The following is a 27,519-nucleotide window of genomic DNA, read 5'->3' on the forward strand; positions in this document are numbered from 1 at the left end:
GTCCCCGATAAGGAGCGCCTCACATTTCCCTGGCATTCCCATTTGCTGGAGCGCTGCTGCGGCCGCACGCCTGATTGATATATGACTGCAATGGCACTTTTCCATTTGACATTCTCTCTCTCTCTCTCCCTCTCCCTCTCCCTCTCTCTCTCTCCCTGTGTCGCTTAAACAACAGTCCTAACTTTTGTGTGTTGCAAATATAAAAGGCAAGCCATGTGACAGAGGGACAGAAGAACAAAAGCATTTGGAAGTAACAGGACCTCTTTCTAGCTCTCAGAAAAGTCTGAGAAGAAAGGAGCCCTGCGTTTCCCCCCAAAGGTAAGCAGGAAAACAAGCGCTGACGGCTTGCCTAGGAAATTACTTCTTTCCAAACCGAGCATTTCATCCTCCTCTCAGACAAAGAGACAACCTTTAAATACCACTTAAATTTGCATTAATTGAATTTGCATTAATCGGTAGCGTGCTAGCTTTGTGGGTTTCTTTCTTTCTTTTTTTTTTTTTTAAACGAACGGGTCTTTGAAGTCTCTGACAGAGCAGGGGAGCCTCACGGAGAGGCTGGAAAATCCCTTTGGGTTTGACCGAAAGGGATTTCATTTTCAAACTCTCTGCGTAGTTCAATGTAACTTTGTAATGGTTCTTCTATTTGACCCGGTGAAAAGAGACTGGGAAGCAGCATTGGACGACATGGATTCCCGAAACCCCAGTTTCTTCCCCACTGCCCCCATCCCTGTTACAATGGGGGCACTATGAACGCGGGCAAGCCTGAGAGTTTAAAAGCGCACTGTTTACTTTTATTACTACTTCTGTATGCTGCTGATATCCTGCCAGGGCTCCGCCGGAGTGCTTAGAATGACTTCAAACAATAGGCAACATTTATTTCTAGCTTTCTGTATCATGCTTTGCAGGAATCCTGTTCCTTTGCACTCTCCTTCCAATGTGCAAGGACTTCACTTCCATAGACGCAGGCAGGAGCACTGAGGAGAGAGGAGGATGGGTTTACTATAGGATTTTGATTGGGCAAAAAGTCCGAGGAAATGCATGCTGTTTACCTTGGCCTTATTGCCACACTGTCCAAACGGTGACCGAGAAAGGATGCTCCCACCGGCGCAGAGATGGGGACCTGTAGGAATGACTCCTACGAACACCTGAGGAATATTCGGGCAGGGCGGGGGGTGGTGGGGGTTCTTTCAAGCTCCTGAATGCAAGTTCTCTCTTTAACAATTGGGCTGTAGGAGGCCTGGGCAAAACTCTTTCTTGGGGGACGGGAAGTTTGTGTACAGAATGTTAATGACTCGGAACGCCCTGTAACTGAGGCTCATTGTAATTCAGAAGCCCAGATAAACCTGCGTGGAAGAGTTGACTCCCTTCTCCACCGAGATTCAGGTGCAGGAAAGGAAGCACTTGGGCAAGGCGGGAGTCCCACTTTCTGTCCTTTGTAATTGTCATTGATAACAGATATGGATGCTGCGAAATGTCTCATTTCTAATAATAGTGTATTTTAATGACAAGGACCTGGCATCGGCAAATTGCTCCTACACAGGATATTAAATCCCCGGTGCGTTTGAAAACGTAGAGATGTCTAAAATGCAGTCTGGGCTGTGGGTGTCAACCGAATGGGGGGTTGGGGAGCTGCAGAATGCTTCTAAAGAGTGCCTTTAGACCAAATGCAAATATCTGCCCATTTTCTTCTCACCGGTCTGGCTTCCGAAATTAAACTTGAGGGTCTTCTTGACCAGATTTCACTGTGGAGCGGGAACGTGGCTTATGGAGGAACCTTCCTGATCTCCTTTAATAACTAGCCTAACGGGCATTGTTGAGTGAAAACCCAGCTTTTGAACGAGTTAATTTACAGTCCTGGGATATTCACGATTTGAGAAAGCCTGAAAAGATACATGGATTCTATTACTATGCAATTTTGCAGTGACTTTTTTTTTTCTTTAAAAACTCCTGCTGTTAACAAAGCAGTGGGCTGAGTCAAAGCAATATCCTGGTACTGTTACTCAGATCATTTTACGAGAGTGTCTGAACCCAGAACGCCAAGTTTTGCATCATTTGCTTTAAGATATATTTGGTTCAGGTAAAGGGGGAACTTGGTGGAGCACTTCTTGACCCACTGTGTACCAAGCAGCTGACATCCCCCAGATGGAAATATGCCTGTGGAGCTTTCAATCTTAATTCGAGTTCCAATGACGCTGTCAAGGGGAAAATAAATCATTTTTCAATACATTTAACAATTTCCAACTCATTTATTTTCCTGGGCCCTTGAAAAATGTTAATTTCTCGGCATCCTAGCCACCGATGGTGGCCAGCAATTTCTACTGTACTTGAAGGACTCACAATTCAAGTGCGATTATTCTTACTGGCGAATTATTCATGCCATCATCCTTTTAAGAAATGATGCTAGTCCTGCTGGATGCGAAGGTGACTGAGGCATTGTCCCAAGGCCCAGTTCTCAGTCTGTATGCTATCTCCAGTCAGATTTGGGGACTGACACAGACTTTGCCAATGGCTAAACGGGTCCATGACTGCCTTGTTACAAAGGCCCATTTCAAATATCTGCTGAGACCCCGATCTTTTTGCAATGACTGTCGCTTATCAGTGGGTTTTCTTTCCATTTGTGATGAAGGGGTTCCCCTGAGGCCTTTATCACCGAATCTTGGGTACACATCACTCACAGCTAGCATAGCCCGGATCTTTCCCTCCTGGGTAGAGGAAGCCTGGAAAAAGGGCAGTTTATCCTTTCTCTGCTCCCTTGAGCACACTTGGGAAAGGACCACGTGCTATCTCTATCAGGGATGGCTGTGAGTCACCTACACTCAGCAGCTGACATCAGGGCCACTGGATGAATCACTGAATTAGAAACATGCACAGAGCACGATGCTATCACTGGCTCCCACCACTTACTTGAACCGTCCCCAGGATCCAAACCAGTGACCTCTGGGTCTGGCCTGAATTCAAGGGGCCCTTGGGAAGAAGATGCCGGAAGTCGTTCCCTAAAACCCAGGTCCCCATCAGAGCCATACACAGGGTTGCTTTCAAATAACGCAGTCTTGTGTTTTCTGGCTTGGGTAGGTTACTGGGGGCGGTGGGAGGGGGGGAGCCCTGAAGACAGCATCACCAGAGTCCTTGATTCAGCCCTTATCAGCAGATAATCCCCCGTGGTTGGATTAAAATGCCTCTGACTCCCTGGGGTGCCTGACTCACCCTAGCCAGCTTCGGCTTCTTGGCCAGCGGCCTTGAAGGCCGACCTCACCTCTTCCCATGAACGTCAGCTCCTGCTACCACTCCCCAGCCCCCACCAGTCCCCAAACCCAGCGGGGCCAGTAAGGGCAGAAGGGATGGGGAGGCAGGTGGACAGATAGAAGTACTAGGGCGGAGGCTGGTATGGTAGCTGGGCCAAGGGAGGGTGGGTGAGCTCCAGGGCCCAGATCACTGTGGCCTGCCTTGGCTGTGATCAGCTGTCATTTCCTCTTCGTGTATGACACTGGGGAACATATTAAAATTTGTCTGGGATGGTATGTTTGGAATTCCTCTGATGCCCCACCTCACCAACTTACCCGGACAATAAAAGCAAGGTTGTAAGCCTTTGAACAGCTGGCCGGCTATATATTTCCCCGCTTTCTTTCGCATAATCTAATTCAGAAAAGAATCCAGTGAGACTGGCAGTGCCATGTCTGGGTACTCGCTCCCGGCAAGTCCTTACTCTGCCACCTCCTTCCCGCCCGCCCTGGAATCTTCCTGGGTGGCATGTGGCTTTTATTTTCTTTGGCTTTCCACCACTCCCACTCCGCCGCCCCCCCCCCCTGCCCCGCGCCTGAGCTCCTTCCATTGTGAGCTCGCTCTTTGCTTTGCCTGTTTTCCAGACAGCCTGGGTCCCGCTCCATCCGGGGAGAATGGCCCATGAGGTCTCCCCATCTTCATAGTAATCTCAGGATGTCATTCTTGGCAGCAGCTCTGCTGGGGCTGAGAGGATCGGGGGGCTTTCTGGAGCCCTGAGTCTGAACCCACTCACAGAGAGGAGCAGCCACATGGCTCGGCTGCCCTTCAGGGCAGGGCTGGGGTGACCCGGGTTGGCAGGGACGAGAGCATACCATCACAGTGACCCGCGCATCTCCGGCGCAGGGCTGGGGGTAGCGGAGCTCTGGGAACGCCTGGATGCCCTTCGGCCTACATTAAGAGAAATGTGGTTATTCTCTGTTTCAGGGGAGAGACAAGTGGCTTGCTGCAAAGCTCCCCGGATCCTCAGGCCCTGCTCCGCCCCCTTTCTCCATCCTTCCCACATCCTTCCCTTCCCAAGGAAAGAGAAGGACAGGCAGGGTTTTGAATTTGACTAACTGGGGCCTGAAGGTCTTTTGAAAACCCATTTGGGGAGACAGGGAGACGGGAGAAAACGGATCCTAGTCAGAGCCCAAGTACAAATGAGTGGGACTGGAAAACTGGGGAAGAATTTTTCTTCCCTTTTTTTCTTTCTCTCAACAGCAGAACAGCCCATTGGTTTAGGAGTTGCTAATGGAAGGCGCGGGACTTCTCCGTTAGACCTTCCCATTTAAGAGCCTGGGGTCACCCGCTCTGTGCGGCATCATTAAAAGATGCCGCTCATGTCCTTGGGACCAAAAGGTATCAAAGAGCCATCTACAATGCCGCTTCCTATCCCTTTTCTTCTCCTGGGGGTTTTCGTCGTCTTTTCCGAATTAGCTAAAGTTCATTAAAAGACCCAGAAGGAGAAATTTAACACAGCTGAATTAAAATGAGTCTTTTCCTGTTCACTTGACAAGGGCGGGGGCGGGCGGGGGGGGGGGGAGTGGAGAAAGGAAAGAAAGAGAAGAAAAGAACCAACTCCCCTCCTCTGCCACTTCTTGGGTTTTAATATGAATTATTCCATACAAGTCCCTAGGCTAGAGGATCTATTTAAAGACGCCTGGCAGCATGAAGGGAGAGGGTAAAAATACAACCACTCTTTTGTCCGTCAAAGGTTTTCTTTGGGAGGACATTAAGAGCATTCCTATTTTCCTGTCTGCCCCTGCCAGTGGCACAGTTCCAGCCGGTAGCACCCACTCCTCACCCGTCGGATCAGCAACCATGAACTTGTGTGTCTGAGCACCGCGGCCGCAAAGGATGGGGAATCCCGTGTGTGTGCGGGGGGCGGGGTGCGGGGAGAGGCTGGTAGGAAAAGGGGGCACCGGCTCGGCGGTGCAGGTTTGCGTGCTGCACATTCAGACACCCACAGATTCGAGTTGTTGAGGGAGACTGGGCCGATGGTATTCTGTGTGCCACCAGCTGTCCTCACATCTGCAAAGCTTTCTTCCCGCGTGTCTGGCGAGAGTTTGCTTGGGACAGTCATGCTTACTGTCCTCTCCATCACAGGGTCTCAGAGTCTGACGGCTGAGCCTACAAGGCTGAGAAGTCACACCCCCCTAGACCCATTCTCAATGGTCAGAACGTTAACACCCTGGATGGGGTTCATGGTCTAGAACAAGTGCTTTTTTGTTGGAGACAGTGCTGACTCAGAAAATTCAAAGAATGGGCGACTTCAGTCCACAATATAGCCCCAGTGCTTATACTCAGGAATTCATCCAGTTGGAGGTCCTTTTCACCCTCATGTCAAGATCTGCACTTGAACGTTGACTAGTAGCTTTAAACTTGGTTCTATTAGATTTGCCATTGATGTATGTTTCTTTTTTCTTTTTTTTTTCTTTGTTTCTACCAAAAGCTAAGAATTTTTCAGACCATTTTCTCTCTTCCAAGGCCTGGCTCAATCCCAGCTTCTCCTTTTAATTTGTGGTCCAACCAGTTGTAATATCTTCTAAAAAATGAAAGGGCAACAGGTTAATACATTCAAGAAAGTTGATGAGCTGTCAAAAAATGCTCAGGGATAACCTTTCTGCAGTGTCGTAAACCAACAATAGCTCTAAAGAGGGAGTCCCCTTCTATCCTGCCATCAATAGGGAATACAAATAGGTCACGGGAGAAATGACAAAAGAGAAGAGGAAGGACTATTTTTGATGTTCCAAATCTGCTGTCACAAATTTTCAAATAGCCCACTTTCAGGAAGGGAAGCTTCCCTTCATTTCACCTGCTCTCTCCCAGGGAGGAGGATTTGAACCCTGAAGTTGCCTTCTTTACTTGGCATTAGAAAAGGAGGTCAACTACTCCAGGAAAAAAAGCATCCCCCTGTCCTCTGCTCCAAGTAAAATGTAGGCATCTACATGCCTAAAATGGACGTGAAGAATCAAAGTCCAATTTCTTTTTTAAACACAAGGTGATGGTTCAGGATTTGACACATTTCTGTGATTTTTCCTCCAGAGGATGGGAAATTCGTCCTTTTCAGGATTTAAATTTTTCTTTTGAGGTTTGAAGTCCAAGGGCAGCAGAATGGAATGGTGAGAGGAGAACCAGCAACCCAACGATGTAGCCGTAGTGTGCGGAGTTTAAGCGAAGCAGAAATGCAGACAGAGACCAACAGCCCAATACATTCAGAATTATGAGCAATACAGAAAAACGTATTTCTACATGATTTTATTTTAGTGGTGCCCCTTTGACAGAAGTCTGAATCCCCAAGTCTTCTGGATTGCAATGGGTTTGAATTCAGTATTCAACTTCCACAGTTGGGCAGAAAAGATGAATTGAATAGAGGCTGAGTTGGTCCCATTGTTTATGTCCCATTTCTAACTAAGGGCCCTACAGCTGTTAGGTGAGATCACTACCCACCATTCCAAAATGCTGCTGCGGCTGAGGATATTCAAATGCAGCTTTGGAAACACTTTGCTGGACACTTTGAAGGAAAGCCAACATACTCATTTGGCCCCAGGGTGAGAGGAAGCCTGTTCCCTGAACTGACACCAGTCACCTCTCTTCTCCTAAGGCCATAGCAGAGCCAGCAGTCCAGGGGCAGAGAAAATATCAAGTGGCTTCAGCAACAGCGTCCCCAGAACACCTGGCTACCTTTCCTTTTCCACAGGAAGAGAATGCATTCATGCTTTGGCAGGGGTGGGAGGGCGGACTGAGTATCTGGGCTGAGTGGGTATCTCAAAACTCCCCTGCTTCCTTTCCAAAGGTAAGTGGTAGAAGTGTGTCTCATCTGTGATGTGAGACCCCCTTCCCAGGAAAGACTGCGTAAAATGAAGGGAACCTTCCCTTTCTGAAATGGGGTCATTTAAATGCACTGGAAGGGCAGTGGCAGATTTTGAACATAAGCACATCCTTCTTCCTTCTTCTCCGTTACTTCCGTTATGGCTTCCCATCACCCTGTTTTCATTCCCTGTTGTTGGAAAAATGGAAAGGGCTGTCCTTGACTTGTGGCACCGCAGAAAGACCACCGCTAAGCATTTTCTGACAGCTCATCACCATATCAGTCACAGCTCATAGTGGAATGGTAGGCTTACAGAAATAATCCAAAGCCCCAGAGGAAAAGACTTAAACCGTCTCATGCTTTTCGGCACATGGGTAATCAGAATTCATCACTTCCAATTTATGCAAGGTTTTGTACTCTAAAAGTCAGTTAGTCAACCATGAGGAACTCTTTGGAACTTGTTCCATGAGGAACAACCATGAGTGAGTCTTTCCTTAGAAATTATAGAACCCCATAGAAGCCCTGCACTAGATCCAAGAGCCATAACCATAACCAACAGGCAACTCTGATAGACCCAAGTCCCCACCTAGGGCTTCTGGAATGTACCTCCCTTAGCACAAAGGTTCTGTAGATGTTTTACAGAAACATCTGTAAGGTTGTAAGTTTGTAAGCAAGTGCCTTGCTCTTGACCACTGGGACCTTATCTATTCTGCACCTGCAGAGGAGACAACTCTTCTAACCAATCTTCCTCTTCTATCCTGAACCAGAGGGTCACCAATGGCCCCACTAGGGGATGAGGATCTGTGGCTCAAACTCGGTTTAGAATTAAGGTCACTCACAGGGAAGATTCAGGAGGGCTAAATTCTGCTTATATCACTATCATCAAAAGAAAGATGTCTAATTCTACCATGACTGCTCACTATTAGCCTTTGTCCTCTCCCCAAGTGGTGAAGACTGGAAAGAAACACTATATGTTTTAAGACAGTTCTAAGAGTCACAGGGACTGCGTAAATATCTTCGCCAGCCACTCCTTATTATCAACAGCATATTCTTTTTTTTAAGATTTTATTTATTTATTTGACAGAGAGAGATCACAAATAGGCAGAGAGGCAGGCAGAGAGAGAGGAGGAAGCAGGCTCTCTGCTGAGCTGAGAACCGGACTCGGGACTCGATCCCAGGACCCGGATCAAGACCTGAGCTGAAAGCAGAGGCTTAATCCACTGAGCCACCCGGGCGCCCCTCAACAGCATATTCTTAATTTATAACTATATTTGGTACATTCAGGCACTGAGTCAATTGGTTATTAAGAGTTTTTTTTTTTTTATTTCAGGCCACCAATATGGCTTCATCAAAAGGGTAGATTGCTATGGCTTGACCTTCGGTTTTGCTTCAGGCACCACATGATGATTTGTTTGGACTTAATTAAGTTAATCAGTTATTAACTTCCTGAGGAAGAAAGGAACCCTTTCTGTAGTATTGCTTCAGGGAAAATGAAGCCTGAAAGCAGGCGCCGCCCTCTGAGAAGGTAGGATAGAGCTAGAGTGTCAGAAATGGGGAGAACCACACAAGCATCTGGACCAATCTGTTCATTTTGTAGATGGGAAAACAGAGTCCCAGAGAAGGCAAGGGACTTGCTTAAGATGGCATAGCCAATGATGGGAAGGGTAGGACTCAGAGCTTGAGGCGTCCTTCCAGTAGAGCAGGCAACAGTAAAATGTTCTTCAGGTTTCAGAATGCAGTATAATAATTATCTAATGTTTCTGACCAATGAGTGCAAAACACTGGAACACGTGACACTTAGCATGGGTTGGACATGGGTTTGGGGAAGAAGAGGTCAAAGTTGTAGGTAAGGGAGAGTTTGAATAACAATGAGAGGTTCTTCTGGATGTCTCCAAAATCAAGATTTGAAGTTTCAGTCAAGTCTCAAGGTCAAGTCCTCCCACACTGGTCCCTCCCAAGACAGTAAAACTATTTAATCCAAGGACACACACACAGGAGGAGCCATTGACATTGGCCCATTCTCAGAAATTACTTCTGTTGCCAGTTCTTCTTTTTTGTACCCTTATTTACTCTGGGGTTGTAATTTAGTGCTTCTCTCCTGGGCTGTATTTCTCCTGCCCTCTTGCTTCCTTCCCCCCACCCCCACCCCCAACCCCCATCGCTTTTCTTCCTCCATCTCCACCACTGCTGAGTCTGACCATGCTTGGCTAGTAATGCAGGCTGGGGGAGCACAGAGCCCTGTGGACTGGAGGACTGCTGTTGAATTGCAAAGATGTCACCCTCTCTCCCTGCTTAGGTGGCACTGCGGGGCAGGCATGGCCACCTCTGATTGGAGAATGGACACTGTGAGCTGACAGGGGCAGGAGCCATAGTCTCTCCAGTGACCTTGTGGCTGCCCAGCCTTGGTATTGCTGCCTCCAGGTCAGCCCAGGCTTAGGTACTGGGCTGCCACTGATGTGCAGCCAGAGAAGAATAATATCAAAAACAATTCGTTGAGCACATGGGATGCTTCATAAAATCCAACATGCTGTTTACAGTTTATAAATTAAGTGCCTTGGGAAGAGGCATCTGACTTATTCTCCAAGGCATCTAGCTGACTAGATCCAATAGGAATTCTTTGAGTTCCTGAGAAGGGGCTACTTAGCACTTCACACCCTCTGATTAGACCTAGAATTCTTTCTTTTCTAAGCCTTGTGTAAAGCCTTATCTAGTGGCGAGCTTTCTTCCACACTTAAACCTTTGATTTTTATTTTTGGTGATTCCTTGGAGAGGGGCTCTTGGTTTTGCCCTCTCTACCTGACTCATGCCTGATATGATTGTCTGAAATGAGAGTAAATATCAAATCACTCTTGTCTGTGACGCTGACACCATTCCAAAGTCATGATATTTTATCTGCTGAACTTGATCTTCTTAGAAATGATGCAGTGCATGTTGGATATGAATTAGGTGGTGAGGGAGTTTATCCTTGGGTCCAAAAAAAGTCACCCAGGAAACAACAGGCCAAGACTCTTTGCTTGTAGATGCGGTGAGCTGGAAGAAGGCACCAGAACAGGACCTATTTTTTCCCCCGACCCTTACCTGTTATCTGCTAGAGCAAAAGGAGACACTTAGTAAATGCTTAGGGAATATGTGTTCAATAAATATCTGTAGAAAGAAGCCATGGGAGGCATTACGTGCATGTATTAATACTGAAAACAGCCCAGGGTGGGAATCCGGATACCGAAGCTCCACCCTCCCTTGCCTGGCAAGCGGGGCAAGAATAAGGCCATTCTTGGCACATGCCCCTGGTCTTAGCCTGTTGCTGGAATAACTTGCGTGAAACCAGCACTTTACCCTCTGCCAGGCAGAAGGTCAGCCCAAGAGTGAGCTGCTCTGTGGACACAACACCATCTCTCACCCAGGAGGCTGGGCCCGCTGTGAGCTCTGCTATATTATTTCCCTGAGGATGACAGGTGGGGAAATCTGGGCACCAGTTGTTCTTTTCCACTGGTATCGTTTGGAGGGTAGCTCCAAAGTCGGGCACGCTGGCCTACGTGCCTCTCCTGCCGGCAGAGGCTCCACATCGGAGCTATGAGAATGTTGGCTCTGTACATCCGCCAAGTCCATGTCTCAGAGGCTGTACCCAGAGCACGGAGCAGCCCCGGAGCTCCCAAGTTCAGCAAGTGAGTTGCTTTCTCAGTCAGACCATCACTGGCTGGGCCGAGGTTCTAAGTCTTGATGGGCAGTGCTTGGTTTTTATGATCCGTGGCTTTAAAAAAAAAAAAAGAAAGAAAGCAAATGGGAATTAATTTAATTTTGAGGAACATGACCAAAGCTCTGACAAGACAAAACGATACCCCTAGGCTGTCATAAATCGAATCTCAAGTGATGGGAATTTCCTTCATTTTGATTCTCCTCTTTGTGAGTGTTGCCCTCAGCACCGTGCACTTCTCATCTGGGCACACCCCACCAACACCAAGTTCAGACGAATCTGACTTCACGCCACTCGGTTTTCAAGCATTATGCTTATTTCTTCATATGATGTGAACACTTTGGGTGAAAATCCCAAAGTTAAGTGGCAAGAATTTTACCTTTATGTTTTGAGAGTTCAGTGAGTTCTGTGGTCTGTTTACATCGTTGCTTGAATTCTTATTTCAGAGTTTAATATAAAAACTGAACTAAAAGTACCATGCTTTGTGAGCGTGTTGACCTGAAAAGTGTATTTCTTATTAGCAGTCAAGCAGCATTTTCTCTGTCATGTTTTTCTACTTTATCTTTATTACTACTTCTGGGTTCAGCTTATCATCTTTAAAGAGAAGATCAGATAATAAAGTTATATTTTGTATGACATTAACTGTCTATCATTATACGCTTCACAATACTTGTCTGCAAAAGTTTTATCCACCTTTCAAGAAAAAAAAATTCAACTGTGCTTGCAATTCAAGATGTCGCTGCTAGGTGGCAGTACTGCTTAAGAATTAAATGATCCACTAGGAAGACTGAGAAAAGAGTAACTAGCATGTCTTCCAAAATTTGTAAGAAATAAAAATATAATATTACTAAAATACTCAAACTGGCACAAACGTTCAACATCCATTAATTTAATTAGTATTTTTAAGCCAAGTTTGGAAAGAGAAAGTATAATTTTTTTTAAAGATTCTATTTATTTATTTTCAGAGAGAGAGAGAGCACACAATGCACAAGTGGGGGGCCGGGGGCAGGGAGCAGCAGGCAGAGGGAGAAGCAGGCTCCCCGCTGAGCAAGGAGCCTGACACGAGACTTGATCCGAGGACCCCAGGATCATGACCTGAGCCGAAAGCCAATGCTTAACCGATTGAGCCACCTAGGCATCCCAGAAAGTACACATTTTTTAAAAGAAGTTTTAGATAGGTAATACATTCACAAATTCAGAAATTTACGAATTCAATTGTATGTATACAATGAAAGTCTTTCTCTCATACCTGTCCATAACTAATTGTATAGCTTCTCGAATATCCTTCCAGAGCTTCTCTGTGTAAATATCAATGAACACAAATATATGTTCTTACACTTCCTGGTATAACACACATCAGTAGAGTTTCTGCACCCTTTTTTATACAGTTGCATAGTATTCCAGGGTATGAGTGTTGTGTAATAGAGATGGGTATTTTGTGCGGTTTCCAATTTTATGCTGTGATGAACAATGTCGAACCGATTAACCACATGTTAGTGTGATCACACATGTAGGATAATTCTCACAGGTGGACTATCTGAGTCTAAACATTCACATATATAGGGTCTTGTTATTGATTGTTGTTGCTTATTTTTGCCATCAAGCTGTATGTTTTCTTTTCATTTGCTTCTTTCATTTAACCATACCTCCTGGCCATGGCTCTGAAGGGGAGAGGGAGGGCCAGGACTGGAATGTCTACTTTTCCCTTCATCCCTTTGCCATTGACTCCTGGGGGAAATATCGATAGAATGGAGTGGTGAAAGAAGAAATCTAATAAATTCCTTTTCTGAGACTAATTAAGGCTTCAAAGAGTCAGATAACCACTTGGGATAACATAGTCATATTGAAACTCAGGAAATGGTCAGTAATACGGCAGCCTCTGAACATTGAATCCAAGAAAGCTCTGGCTCTTTGAGTTGAAATCTTGGTGAGTTTCAGTGTGATGTGCAGCTGAAGAGAAAACAAAAAATACTCTTTGGCATCTCTTGCCAATTTGGAGCTTTAGCTCAGGTTTGATCAATTTCAATGAGATGTTGCAATTAGCATGTTCACGAGGGAAAGTGGCGCAGAGTTGTATGAAAATACGCTCTTAACTTCAGGATTATCTTCTGCCTATGGAGATGGTGGGGACTGGATCCCTAAGTACCAGGCGGTGTCATTTTAGGGCAAGAGGGCACTACAGACTCCATCTTTTCCAATTCTCTTCTTCTACAGATGAGGAAACTGGGGCCACACTTGTTTAACTGCCGTGTGCAAGGTCTCCCAGTTACTCAAGGGCAGGGCTTAAAGCCCAAGTGGGTTTCCTCTTTACTGGTCCCTGCTGGTCCTGCAATTTATAGGATTTCTCTGACACATATGCGCTGAGATTTTGCCATTGCCAGGGATGCTCTTGTCTAAAACAGCCCTTAGCCACACTCCATTTTCAGTCTAGGATCCCCTGCCCCACACTCGCAAGAAAGCTAACTAAGGTTAAGTGGGTCTGGGGCCATTCTACTGGAACCAAACTAATTGACTTATATGGACTTGAACTTCTCCTCCTACTCCTCCTTCTTCTTTTTTTTTTTAGATTTTATTTATTTGAGAGGGGCAGGGTATGCAGAGGGAGAGGGAGAAGCCGACTCCCCGCCAAGCAGGGAACCCGACTCAGGGCTTCAACCCGGGACCCTGGGATCATGACCTGAGTGGAAGGCAGATGCTTAACCAACTGAGCCACTCAGTCACCCCTATTTTTAATTTTTTAAAAGAATTTATTTATTTGAGAGAGGGTGTGCAGGAGCACAAGCAGGGGGATCTGCAGAGGGAGAGGGAGAACCAGGCTCCCAGCCAAGCAGGGAGCCGGACTCGGGGCTCTATTCCAGGACCCTGAGATCAGGACCTTAGCTGAAGTTAGACGCTTAATTGACTGAGCCACCCAGGCACCCCTGGACTTGAACTTCTAATCTTGATCTTATTAATACTTTGCCCTGTTTATTTGGACCGTCCATGAGTAGGAAGTTAAAAAAAAAATGTTGTACAATGAACAGAACAAACAAACTTTTACCTGAAATACTTTCAAAAGTTTTTTCTGAAGCTTTAATTATTATCTTCCTTTTGTTTGGGATGCAATGACAGGTCTCCCCAGTTGTCCTAAATGTTTGAAAATATTTGTGACACTCTGTCTTCTGGTGTGATAAAAAGTACCCACGTTGGCCAGGCTTAAGAGGGTTGGTGAGGTGATACGCAGTGCTCTCTGCTTTGTCCAAGATGCATATGGTTAAAAGAACAAAGCAGATTTCCAGGAAGCCAATGGGTCCTGATTCCATTTTACTGGTAAGTCTTTGCTCTAACCACCACTTCCTTTTTCAGATTAGGCCGCGTGCTCAGGCTACAAGGCTCTGCCGGAATGTGTGACTCTTTGGCGAATACGTACGTGTTGCTTTAATCACACTGGAGGCCAGTTAGCATAATGTGTATTTCAGATGCCATTTGCCACTGATGCTGGGGGGCGCGGGGCTTACACCAAAAACAGGATGAGCCTCGAGCAGGATGAGCCCTAGTGGAAAACTAGGTGGGTGGGTGGGTAATGGACTTGGAAATGGAAAATATACTTCTTTCCCGTGGGATGTGGCTTGTGTTCATTAGTGCTGACCTGTCTGTTTTCTGGCCCTATGAGCTGATGTTGACACCAGAGATCATTGAAAAACTGAATAGACCCTCCCCCACTACGAGGGATAAAGATGAGACCACCCAATTCAGTTGTGCAGAACCACATGTCTAATCTTTACCATGAGTTCCAACTCTTCTTGCTCCTCGAAACATGGACTCTGGTAATTAAAGTCAACATGTGCTTCCACTAAACCACGGTGTCCACCTCCGAATGGTTACAAATAAGCTCTGGGGGAGGGAGCGGGTTAGAATGGGCGATGGCCTATGCTAAGGCACTCGAGAAACCAACCGCTGTCATTCAAAATGACGTGGAAAAATTCTACTCCATACCCCCTGGGTTCCATTCGTTTTTCTGGGTAAATGTTCCCCGGGGAAAATAATTTCTGTTTTCATTCCAGCTGTGCAGCAGATCTTGCGATGATGGATTGCAAGTGGAAAGAGTAAGACAAGACTCGGGGGGCCTACAAAGGACAATGACAACCAGAAAGCTTCAGCCGGATCCTGCCCTTTGCTCGAAAAGGACTGGATCCTAGGAGGCGAAGGCATTTCCCATTCCTAGTCCTCTGCCTCCCTCTGCTGTCCCTTCTCCAAAGTTTTTCCTTACAACAATGAGAAATCATGTACTAGCTGCATCCTTTTCTATGCTCTCCCTGCTGGCGCTAATGGGAGATACGGACAGCAAAACGGACAGCTCCTTCATGATGGACTCGGACCCTCTACGCTGCATGAGGCATCACTATGTCGATTCTATCAGTCACCCATTGTACAAGTGTAGCTCGAAGGTAAGATCCTGATGTCTGCGAACATTGGCGCTACTTCGCAGAGACAGGAGAAAAGCCCGCGTTCCTTTGTCAAGGGATGGAGAGCTATGACGGTAGTCCAGACCTGAGCTCTCCGGCTGGCCCCGTGGGGCTTGAGGGAGAATCTTGCTCTCAGGGTCTCCCAGCAGGCTTTGAACCTTTGTCAGTAAAGCTGCCTGATTGACCACGTACATAATCCCAGACAGCTTCTCTCTTTTCGGGCTACTCAAAGTCAATAGGAAAGGCTGGAAGGTTCTCATCATGCAATTGTTGCTCTACACAAGATGAGGCAGGTGTGTTTCTTTCTTGGCTGTGAAATTTAGCAGCAGTAGGTTCTTTATCGAGATAGAAAAGTGGTGTCTACAGGTTCTCGTGACTCCTGCTACCTCCACCAGCAGTAAAGAGGAAGCAGATGCCATAAATACGACTGAGCAGTAAAATGTACTTGTTGGGGTGGAGGGGGGGCTCTTCAAAGAGAATCCTGATGGAATAGCTGCTCGCTGACCTTGTGGTCCAAGCCTTTCTCCACCTGCCATGCTTACGTTAAAATGATTTCAAAAGATACATGGCAAGTGGATCATTTCCCATTTTTACAGGGATTATCCAAATCGCTCTTGTTTGGAGTAGGTTGTATGTTTTTTGGGCAGGCAACCTATGTGAGGGATGTCTCAGTGTTGGGACAAGGCGTGAGAAGGAATACCATACTTCAAAGGCCGAGAGTGGCCGGCCACCTGGACCACCCAGAAGGAAGGCCCATAGTAGCGGAAGGATAGACTCAGAATGAGAATCTCACGACTGTCACTGCCCCCGAACAGTCACATGAATGAAATTTGCCCACATTTGGTAAATAAGAATGTGTTTAGCCTAACCTCAGAAATTTTTCACTCTAGTTCTGAGACCAAAACCACTTAAGCATTCTCAGATGGCAAGTATTTTTTAAATTACCGGTATAATTAAGAAGTTTTTGTAATATCAGCCACTAGAATTAAGACCATATAAGTTAATGTCTCTACCCTCCATTTACAAACATGATGACTTCTGTCTGCCTTGAAAATTTCCATCACTTCTCTGATTACAACTCAATGATAATGGCTTGTTTTTAGTTTGGGGGAATCTGAATTTGAGTTAACTCATTTTAACCATTATATTAATAAGATCTAGGACTGTGGGAAAAAACAGGGACTTTCCATTTAAAAACTTTCTGGCTCTTATTTGTACTTGCGGAACTAAAAAAAGGAGTAAAGAGATAAACTTAAATTTTTGTAAGACTGCAATCCCTTCTTAGGCAAAACAAAAAATACAAAAAACAAAACAAAGCAAAACAAAACACTAAAGCAAAGGGAAGGGGAGAAAAAGACGGGACATGTTTTTACAACTGTGATTGCTCAGATATTGTGGGCTTGAGCAATTATTAGCTTCTCCTCCCCTCCCCCTACAGATAGCACTAGTATTTGGTGGTTTTTACTCTGTGCATGATTTCTCCCTCTGTTGAGCTGTTCTCCGTAATCATGATTCTTTAACGAAAGCGGGGGTTATTAAAATTATTTCAAGGAAAATGTCAGGGTGATGATAGGAAGGAATAAGGAAATGAGAACATCTCTAAAAACTAAACACAATCCAGAGAGATTCGGTGAAATGTTGGAAGAACATCTTAGCAGTGATTGCACTAGTTAAGGGCAGGTCAGAGAAGAGACGTCGTTAACTCGAGCCCAGCAAACTCAGGGTGCTTGAGTGCGACTCCTGGAAACAGATTTTAGTCTACCTTTGCTCATGTACGTTCCTTCCAGAATGCCATGGTAAATGGCACAAAATTGTGATAGTAGCAGAAACGTTTATAATTTCATGGGAACAATCTGTTTTTAAACAGCCCAAGTGATCTCAAATATAGCAATAGTTTTATGTAAATGGTGCTTATAATTATAAACCTTTCTTTCTTGGCCTTAAGATGCCTGGCAGAATTTCAACTACCCAGACCTTTTCTGGATTCGATTTTCTCTATGTATCCAAGAACAAAAACTGTTTTTCATTTTTAAATAATCTATAATTCTTGACTCTCACAGACTCGGGCTGGTCTTCTTTCTAATGGGTCTCATTAACGAAATTGTTCTTTACAGACTTGAGATAAAACATTTAGTCCGTGTCTAGGAGACAGCCAACAAGGGATTTTACAATGAGGAGGATCTTTCCTCTCTGCAAAAAGTTTCCCTCCACATGATGTTCAAAGGTCGTTGTTTGCTAGACACATGCCTAACATTTGTCTGTCTGTGGTTAACGCTTCCCGACTTACATTTACCCAGTGTCTGGCCTTGGGAAGACAGGTGTCTGGGAGAGTGTGACCCAGGCTCAGGGGAGGGAACGCCTAATATGTGTCAGGCATCTCATAATATAGGATCTAATCATTGCCGACAAACCTGTCTTGGAAGGCATTAGCAGCCCCATTTTACTGGTGGGGAAAACTGAATGCTAAAACAGTATTCAGTATGATTGCTCATTTAGTCCAGGAGTGGCAACCTTTGCCTCAAGTCATTTCTCTTTCAACTACTTGGATCTTCATTTTGGAGAAATGCCGGTAGAATGCAGTAGAGTGCAGAAGCCACTATTAGGAAGCCCAGCCTCAACTTCGGATCCACTGGAAATAATGATTTTTACTCAACAATGTTTCTAGAAAATAGGAATTTTTGTGACTGTTCTGTGGGAGCCTCCCATGAGACTGTCTGCTCGCCCTAGCCTTGAGTTGAGTTCCAGGGGCCTGTCACCCATTGCTTAGCAATTCGGGAGAGGGATGAGATGGAGTCAGGCGGAAACGATTGGCCACAGCGGTCCACCAAAGAGGTCATGTGACTGGAGATTAGGCTGCACCCGATGGTTTTCAGCAGTGACACCTCCCAGGACTGGGTACAAGAGATCCCCAGAGTGGCAGGTTCATTGACAATCTTCCCTGAAGTTCTGAGTGAGTAAAGGCTATATAGCAAACAGGCAAAAGTCCAGTGGTTCGTGAAAACAAGCTGTCTGGAGAACCTTTAAGGCAACTGAGGCATCTCAGACTTTGAAGTGAGAGAGACCTGTTTTCACACTGCAGCTAAATGATGTGCCCAAAGGGTGACTTCGGGAGAAGTGAAACCAGTCTTTGGTGCCTCCATTTATTCCTCTGTAAAATGGGGTAAATGCTGTGTATCTAAAGGTGGGGTTATGGGTATTGGTGATGATATCTGTAAGGTGCTCAGCATGGCGTCTGTCATATAATAGACATTAATGAGTGACATTATCATCTTGATGATGAAGCTATAAACAGGACAGGTGCTCAGACTCACTTTCTATTTCAGCCACCACGGAGACCTCAATAATGGTTGGGATCCCGTAGATCCTGAAAGGATTAGGAAAATGAACCTCATCACGGTTCTTGTTAAACAGAGATCTGGCAGCCGTGGGGGGCGCGTGCCAAAGGGCAAAGTAAAAGTAAGCCATCCTGCTGGGTGTTAAGAGCAGGCAGAGAACAGTAGAAGAGAAACAGAGCTTGCTGCCTTGACCTCCCTTCCCAGGTGAGTGGAGGAAGCAGGAAAAGGGGGAGGAGACAAGTTCTGGATGTAAGCCAGGGAGGAGTTTTCAGGGGTAGGGGCTGGGAAAGGGAGCTAATAAGTCAGGCTGTGAAGTCCGAGTTGGACGAGGAACAGGGGAGGGAGATGGTGGTCCCGCAGGGACATGGAACCAAGGTTTAGGGTCATCTGAACTCCAAAGGGCCAAGGTGGAGGACAGTTTACGGGATAAAGCCTGGAGAACTTCCCAGAGGATTTGAAGAGGGAGGTGCTAAGATCCCCGAGCCTCTCCTAGGGCTGCTGACAAAGCTCATAGTATGGTAGAAGAGTCAGGAACACTGAACTTCTAACACAATTAATTACTGGGGAGAGATCACTTTTTCCTTTAAGGAACGAATTTATATGGAATGCCTACTAGGTGCAGGCCCTGTGGCTGGCAAAACTAGGGGGGAAAGACCAAGTCTTTGCCCTCACAATGCCTGTAAGTAAATGGGAGAGAGAGGGAGCGGAAATATTCTATGTACAAAAGCTTCGTGTCTGTTTGAGTTGTGACCAGACAGATGGACCAGAGTCCACCCGTCCCCTTGCTGCTTCATTCCTCTGGTGCAATTTTGCTGATGCCCTGAGCCTGGCACAGACCTTTTGGGGATTGACCCGGGTGCCCTGGAGATGAGCTAAATGGTCATTTATTGAGGGTGCTGGGGAAGGAAGGAATGGGTGCTGCCAGAGGGATAAGGGGTACATAGTGTTCACTGCCGAGAAAAAGGCAAAAGACCGTTGCTCATTTAAATGAAGTAAAATGGCCAAACTCCCATTCTAGGATAGGATGTTCTGTGTGCAAGTCTTTGTTCCGGGTCTTTATTCTGATACCCACGGAGACAGCTAGTCATTCATGGCCTGTGCCAGGAATTTGTAGGAGTCCCCCATGACGGAGGAAGAAAGTGGCTTTGGCAGTGGTAAGAATCTTTCAGCAAGGAGTGATGAAAACCATCTGTGTTTGGGTTTTCTCTCACTCAGAAGATAGCTGTATATTGCAGCAGAAGACATAACTGCCTAAGAAGTATGGTAGGTAGGTCACCAGGGGGAGCAGCGGCCTGGGGTCATCAGGTTTAATCTTTGGTCAACATCCAGGACTCACAGCTGGCTCTAACCTTCACAGTAGCCTGAACTTGCTCATGACCAGCTTGGGCAACTTAGGAGGATCGAGGCTGACAGTCATGGTTAGGACTGAGGGCTCAGGAATCAAGCTGTCTCGGGTCAGAATCTTGGCCCGCCTTTGGATGGTGAAGGGACCTCAGGCTGGTGACTCATCCTCTGCCTTTTCATGTCTTCATCTGTGAAATGGGGAAAGTTTACCTTTTGACATAGCTGTTAAGAATCAGGTTGCATATGAAGGGCTTGGCACAGAGCCTGGAGCCTAGTAAATGTCCCAATACGTGTTCTATATCAACATCATTACCATTCTTTTATGATCACCCAAGGTCCTCTCAATTTTCTTAGCTTCCGCACATGGAAAAAGATTAGAACATGAAGGAGTCCATCCCTGAACAATCTTTTTGAACCCTGCGGCTCTGTTTGTACTAGAAGGAACTGACTTTCATATCCCACTGGAGGCCAGTGACTCTAAGGTTGGGGGATTTCTGGAGAAGTTGCCTAACTTCTTGGCGTCGGGCCACTTGCTTGGGGAAACCTAAGAGAGCAAAAATTATACTGGACCCAAAGCAGATAACAGGTATCTGTCACCCACCTGAGGTGTGAGAAGTCCATTATGAGCAGTTAAGTACAAGGCCAAATGCAGAGAAGCCTTCCCATGTTAGTAAGGCCCCACCAGGTCACCCAAGCGTGAGGAATGTACGTTGACCACAGACTGGGTTTTGGCAGGTGAACTGATGTTTGATGACTCGGTTAAGGAGTTAGACACTGTGTGGTACCATCCAAGGAGTTTCTGGGAGTTTCTGGGAGTGTCCAGATCACTGGAGGAGGCACCTAGGGGAGGTCTTGACAGTGGAGGAGTTATCATTCAGGAGTGCTCTTTCAAGACTTAGCTCTGCAGAAGCTTCGGGGTGGTGATGATGTATGTATCTCAAGGAGTTCATAAGGTAAAGGTCAGATTTCTATGGTTATGGTATGTTTAGGGTTCCCAGAGGTAAGTCAAAGTAGATTGGAGAAGGGTGTGAGTTGGCTCATGCTTCAGGAAAACATTTTCATACCAGGAAGCAGGATATACTAGGGATTCAGGCCCGGGGCTTGGCTTTAGGCTGAACTGGGTTTGATTCCAGCCTTGTCTTTTACCAGATACTTGACTTTGAGCAGGTTAGTTCAACTCTCTAAAACCTCAGCTTCCTCTTCTGTGATAATAGTACAGATTAAAAGAGGACCTTTAGGGCGCCTGGGTGGCTCAGTGGGTTAAGCCGCTGCCTTCGGCTCAGGTCATGATCTCAGGGTCCTGGGATCGAGTCCTGCATCGGGCTCTCTGCTCAGCAAGGGCCCTGCTTCCCTTCCCCTCTCTCTGCCTGCCTCTCTGCCTACTGTGATCTCTCTCTGTCAAATAAATAAATAAAATCTTTAAAAAAAAATAAAAAAATAAAAAAAATAAAAGAGGACCTTTAGCATCAGATTGTTATGAGGATTAAATGTTGCAAGCACTCAATAAATATCAGCTGCCATTATTATTTGCTAAATGATCCCTACCTAGTGATCAACCTAGAGTAGAGCCTCTCAGACTTGAACAGGTCTGGAGCCTTACTAATCAATGTGCGGGCGTTAGCGGTACTGACATCAACCAGAGTCTTGTGACAAATGCAGCTCTGGCATCACCCAGAACTACCCACACATGATCTGTATTTTAACAAGTTCCCCAACAGATTTACATGCACATTAGAGTTTGAGAAGCTTTGGTCTGGAAGAGGTGAGAAGATGTTCATTAAATCTGTAAAACAGGGGCTAAAGGATGGAATATCAAGAGTGAATCTGGAAAGCAGATATTTATCCCTTCCATTCCTTAACGGCACTCATTTCTAGATCTCCCTTCCCAAACTCCCCGCTGTAGCCCTCCAACACACATTTACAAATCAGAGCTAGATTTTTATGTCACTTCCAGGTTTGAGATGGGATCTGTAGCCTGGAAATCTCCCAGAGAGGAGATTTGCATGTGTGTTGAGAATGCCACAGGTCCTACAATTGTCTCATAGTCTCTTCTTAGAGGAGAAGAACTTGACAATGGAAGATAGTTGGAATTAAGCAGAGCTAGAAGGAAAGGGCATTCCTGAGAGGGGGAAAGACATGAGCAAAGGTAAGAGGCAGGGAAATTCAGGGCAGTTCCATAACTTCTAAGTGATTGAGCTTGATTAGAATACGGAGTAATGAGAGCTAGAACAGTTGCAAGGGAGTGGGTGACAAAAATGAGAACAATTATAAGTAAGACTGGAAAGATGTGAAATCCAAGTCATGGAGGATCTTAATACCAATTCAGGATTTTGGACTTGAGTCCAAAGGCATCAGGCAGCCACTGAATGTGGTTTGTTTGTGCAGGGTTTTTTTTAGAATTTATTTATTTATTTGACAGAGAGAGATGACAAGTAGGCAGAGAGGCAGGCAGAGAGGAGGAAGCAGGCTCCCAGCCGAGCAGAGAGCCCAATGCGGGACTCGATCCCAGGACCCTGAGATCATGACCTGAGCTGAAGGCAGAGGCTTAACCAACTGAGCCACCCAGGTGCCCTGAATGTGTTTATTGTATGTACATGTCTGTGCATTCTCTTTGCCCCAAAGTCCAGCTCCTGAGATAGAGGGACCCATTGGAGGTGGCCCGAGGGTCTTCAGTGAATGAGCTGAAGGTGGATATTAAGACCCTGAAAACGCTTAGTGAAAGCACGATCAGGCCACTCCTTCTACAAATGGCCCAACATCGCTGATTCAGTAACTTTAAGGGCTGTGCCAACTGCCAGGTCATTCCAGGTCTACATCCAGTCACTTATGTGTGTGTCATTCTGGTGAGATACACCACCAGGTCTGTGCCTCTTGGAATTAAGTGTGTTGACACAGGTTCACTATATTCATCCGGACTGAAGCTGGATCTCTAAAGATTTCATTTGGAGAGGTGACCTCTGAATATTGCTTAATCTGTGGAAGAGATGGCCCACATTAGAGATGGCACATTTAACAGTACTTCGAAGTGAGCTGTGAGGGAGCTATTCTCATAAACTGGCAGGTATAGAGAGAAGGGGCTGGGGAAGACCTTGGGCTCCTTCTCATTAGACGGATGGAGTGGGCGCAGAGGACTGGCCCACATACTACTGATCTGTGGCATAATCTCTCAAAAGCTATTTCAGATCATGTCTGTTTTGCCTGTCCACACAAAGAGTGGGCAGGATAGCACCGAAGCCTTGACAAATTCAAAACAGTTCATAGTTGACTTTTTCTCTCTACCTCTGTGATATTTCAGAGAACATAAATCAGTAGGTCTTACTCCAACTTCACCAAACCTTGATGGTTCCTCCTGGTATCTCATATCCTATCTTTGGATTCATCCCAACATCATCTTTGATAATGACGTTAATAACCTATAATGACCAGAAGTCATCTTGTCTTCCTTTAAGAAAGATGAGTAGACCACTTCCTTCTTTTAATTCTTATTATTTTAATTAACATATCATGTGTTATTTGTTTCAGGGGTACAGGTCTGTGATTCATCAGTCTTACACAATTCATAGCACTCACCATAGCACATATACTCCCTAGGGTCCATCACCCAGCTACCCCATCCCTCCCACCCCTCCCCTCCAGCAACCCTCAGTTTCCTGAGATTAAGATTCTCTTATGATTTGTCTCTCTGTCTGGTTTCATCTTGTTTCATTTTCCCCTCCCTTCCCCTATGATCCTCTGTCTTGTTTCTCAAATTCCTGGTACCAGTGGGATTGTATGATAATTGTCTTTCTTTGATTGTCTTCTTTCACTTAGAGTAATACCCTCTAGTTCCATCCACATCATTGCAAATGGCAAGATTTCATTTTTTTAAAAATATTTTCTTTTTTAAAGATTTGTTTATTTATTTATTTGATTGAGAGAGAGAGAGAGAGAGAATGAGAGAGGAAACACAAGCAGAAGAAGTGGGAGAGAGAGAAGCAGGCTCCCCACTGATCAGGGAGCCCAATATCGGGTTTCATCTCAGGACTCTGGGATCATGACCTGAGCCGAAGGCAGACACTTAATGACTGAGCCACCCAGGTGCCCCAAGATTTCATGTTTTTTGATGACCTTCTTTTAATTCATAACCAAGTTGCCCCCCTCCCCTACCCATAACTGCCACTCCCAGGAAACCCAGATGTATGTATAGGAGACAGAAATGAGCCTCTGCTCCACCCCCTAAAGCTGGAGGCAAACACTGAGTGTTTGTCTATGTCCATTGTTCTGGGGATAACCTTGGTAATTTGCATCCGATTCTTAAAGAAGTCTGTTCACTATAGGCACATTAAAAGCCACTATAAAGAACACACAGCCTCTCTTACTTTAGCCCAAGCCTTATTATTTTTTTAATTTATATATTTGAGAGAAAGGGAGAGAGAGAGAGAGAATGAGCAGGGGGTGGGGCAGAGGGAGAAGAAGAGAGAATCTCAAGCAGCCTGCCCACTGAGCATAGACCCTGAGGCAAGGATCAATCCTGCAACCCTGTGAACATGACCTGAACCAAAACCAAGAGTGTGGCTCAATCCACTGAGCCACTCAGGCACACCCTGGGTGTCGACGCTTTAAAACTAAGTTTGCCAGGTGATTCTAAGGTGCAACCAGGGTTGAGAACCACTGGTCTAAACCACCGGAAGTCGGCAAAGAGTGTTAGAGTGGGACCTGGCTGAGGTTTTGGTCTCCCCACAGGGTAACCCTGTCTCTTCTCTCCCCAGATGGTGCTTCTGGCCAGATGCGAGGGGCACTGCAGCCAGGCGTCACGCTCTGAGCCCTTGGTGTCCTTCAGCACTGTCCTCAAGCAGCCTTTCCGCTCCTCCTGTCACTGCTGCCGGCCTCAGACCTCCAAGTTGAAGGCACTGCGCCTGCGCTGTTCGGGGGGCATGCGGCTCACGGCCACCTACCGGTACATCCTCTCCTGTCACTGTGAGGAGTGCAGCTCCTGAGGCCTCCTACTGAGTGGCTTCTGGATGGGACCACCTCCTCCCTCACCGAGCCAGTTCAACAGGCCAGGGAAGGACTGGCAAGAAAAGAGTTAAGGGAAAGAAAGAAAGAAAAAGAAAGAAAGAAAGAAAGATAGATACGGTGATTCCCACGGGATTCCACATATTCTAGTAATAAAGACTTTCAGTGCTTGTTGACAGAGAGAGATGCTCTGGGAACTGGTCTTCCATCCCTGTCTCCTTTCCCTGGTACAATTTCTTTTGGTTCCTTTTCAGATTCAGGCATTTGCCCCCTTGGCGCTGAAAGTTGTTTGGGTTTCCAACAATTCCTGCCTTAGTGGGAAAGTGGCGCCCCCTCCCCCCTGCCCCCATCCCATGCCCGAGTGGGTCAGGCTGTCACAGTTTGGTATATCTTAGGGAAGCATTCATTCTGGAAAGCAGGAGAGTCCAACTCTTTCTGTGATACCATCTGGGTTGGTTCGGTTTAGTTTTGATCCTGTCCTTTGATCTAAGGTTGCCATCGCTGCTAAAGGTGACCGATGGCAAAATCCAGGCACCAAGCAGGTTGGAGACGTGTAGCCAGGCTCACTCACAGCCAGCTAACTGACATTAAACTAACTAACAAATGGATTCTCTTATGTGATGTTGGAACTCCTGATAGCGGTCATTATTATTCAGCAATGACTTTCAAGAAGTGAAAGTGGCATACAGAAGTTGTCACCTGAAGGCTCTTGCAGTTAAATTATGGTAAAATTTTGTAAGGGACTTTTAAAGACCTGCACAGATACGGATCCTGCACTGACTTTGAAAAAGGCATATATGTGCTAGTGGCATGGAGAATGCACTATACTCATGCATGCAAATTAGACAACCAAGTATGAATCTATTTGTGGGTGTGCTATAGCTTTAGCCATGTTGCAGGCATCACTGTCTACCATCCACTTGTCCATGTGAAGCTTGCTGCCAAAATGGTGGCCTGGCTCATCTTCTGAACATTTGGCTCGACTCTGTTTTGGTCTTTGAGACTCAAAATTTGAGTTATTCCCATGTTGTGAAATAAAAAGACAGTATCTTCAAAATTGTGGCTGTGTGAGCATTGCATTTTCCTACTAAATATTCTACTATAATGCATCCCCTATAGAGCATGTTGGAGGAGGTGTCCAGAAAAAAAGGGAGATGGGGTTTTTCTAGAATGCATGGGGAGGACATTTTTTGAAATCAATAGACAAGGGTGATGGGGGCTCAGGAAATTTGGTTTTTAGTTCCAGAAAGTAGCTTATCAAATGAGTGTAAAATCTGTTGTATTCTGGCTTCCTTAGGCACTATGGGATGAAATAGAGGTCATCTCTTTTTTAACCTCTTCACTTTTCTCAGAAAAGAGTAAGTATCCAATAATGAAAGACCAGGAGGAAAAAGAATTCACCAACGATGGTTTCTGTGCCATTCATTGACAGTCTAGTGTTCCAGGTCCAATAATATCCCTGGGCACTATGAGGATAATCATGGAGCTGGCATAATGCTATGCCCACATTAGGCACCACAATGCTACCCTGGGTTGGCGACTCAGTTTCTATGGCAACCTTGACACCATGCTGTCTTGGTTCACCGGAGATGACAGTGCACCCCACTGCTCGTATAGTCAACCTGCGAATTACTTTTCCTGTAGAGATGATGGTTTTGTACACTCTCTAGGATATAGCTTTCACACGTTTCTTTAGAAAGCCAGCAGGGTTAAATTTGTATTTGTGACTTTGGGACAGAATAAAACTAATGCTATTAAATCTTGACCTTGATCTTAACCTTCATGGTGATGGATCCAGCTGGTTCACTAATTAGAGGTCTCCCCATTTTGAAGGCAAATGTGAAATGGCAATTTGGATCATTACATCAAGAGAAATTTTGTCATAAAAAAAGAATTAAATTTAATACCTAAAGTTAAATGGTTATCCTTAACCGATAATGAAAGTAGTAACTGCTGGTCACATTTATAGCTATTCTTTCATGTCACTAATCAAAGAGTGAAAATAATACTTCTAGCCTTAAAATAGCCCTTCCTGGCTTTGAAAACTCAATTTGCTTTGAGAGTCATATACCCCAAACTCTGGTCTTTATTTCCTTACTACCCATTTGGGACTGGAGGGGGTACTTAATGTGACTCATATTTTCCAAATTCCCTGGAAGCCATAGAAAATACTCCCATTGAATCCCATTGCATAGCCTATTGTCAAGGCTTTCCCCATAGACATGAACAGAATATGCTTGGAAGACTAGAAAATCATAGAACAGTGGCAATAGAAGGCATCTATTCTCTTCTCTCCCTAAACAGATGAGCAGTTGGAGACCTGCAGAAATCCAGGAATTTCCCCAAATGCACACCCCTAGTCTTGAATTTAGAACCAGAACCCGGGCTTCCTGCTCCACAGCCATGGGCACTTCCCTTCCCCCACCTGTGAACAGATTCTCAGTCTTTTCAGGCTCTTGGATGCTGAATATGGTGAATGGACTGGAAAAGAGTGAGAGAGACAGAATAAAGTTTAATGGGGCATATCGAGACTGAGAAAGAGGAAAAAGAATTACATTTTCCCTAAAGACCTCAAAATAGCCCTGGGAACCAAGAGAATTTAGACCTTATTGGATATTGAGTTACTATGGAATTTGTATT

The 27,519-nt window shown here is 45.6% G+C and overlaps 1 protein-coding gene across 1 annotated transcript; it reads left to right on the forward strand.

The window, feature by feature from the left end:
- LOC122896763 (norrin cystine knot growth factor NDP) lies at positions 1 to 25,939 on the forward strand. The gene is made up of 3 exons (XM_044234821.1): positions 1 to 318; positions 14,804 to 15,187; positions 24,633 to 25,939. The coding sequence occupies exons 2-3, from the start codon at positions 15,014 to 15,016 to the stop codon at positions 24,858 to 24,860; spliced, it is 402 nt and encodes a 133-aa protein (XP_044090756.1). The 5' UTR covers positions 1 to 318; positions 14,804 to 15,013; the 3' UTR covers positions 24,861 to 25,939.
- The last annotated feature ends 1,580 nt before the right edge of the window (positions 25,940 to 27,519 follow it).

Source organism: Neovison vison, chromosome X (genome assembly GCF_020171115.1).
Source record: "Neovison vison isolate M4711 chromosome X, ASM_NN_V1, whole genome shotgun sequence".
NCBI classification, from domain to species: domain Eukaryota; kingdom Metazoa; phylum Chordata; class Mammalia; order Carnivora; family Mustelidae; genus Neogale; species Neogale vison.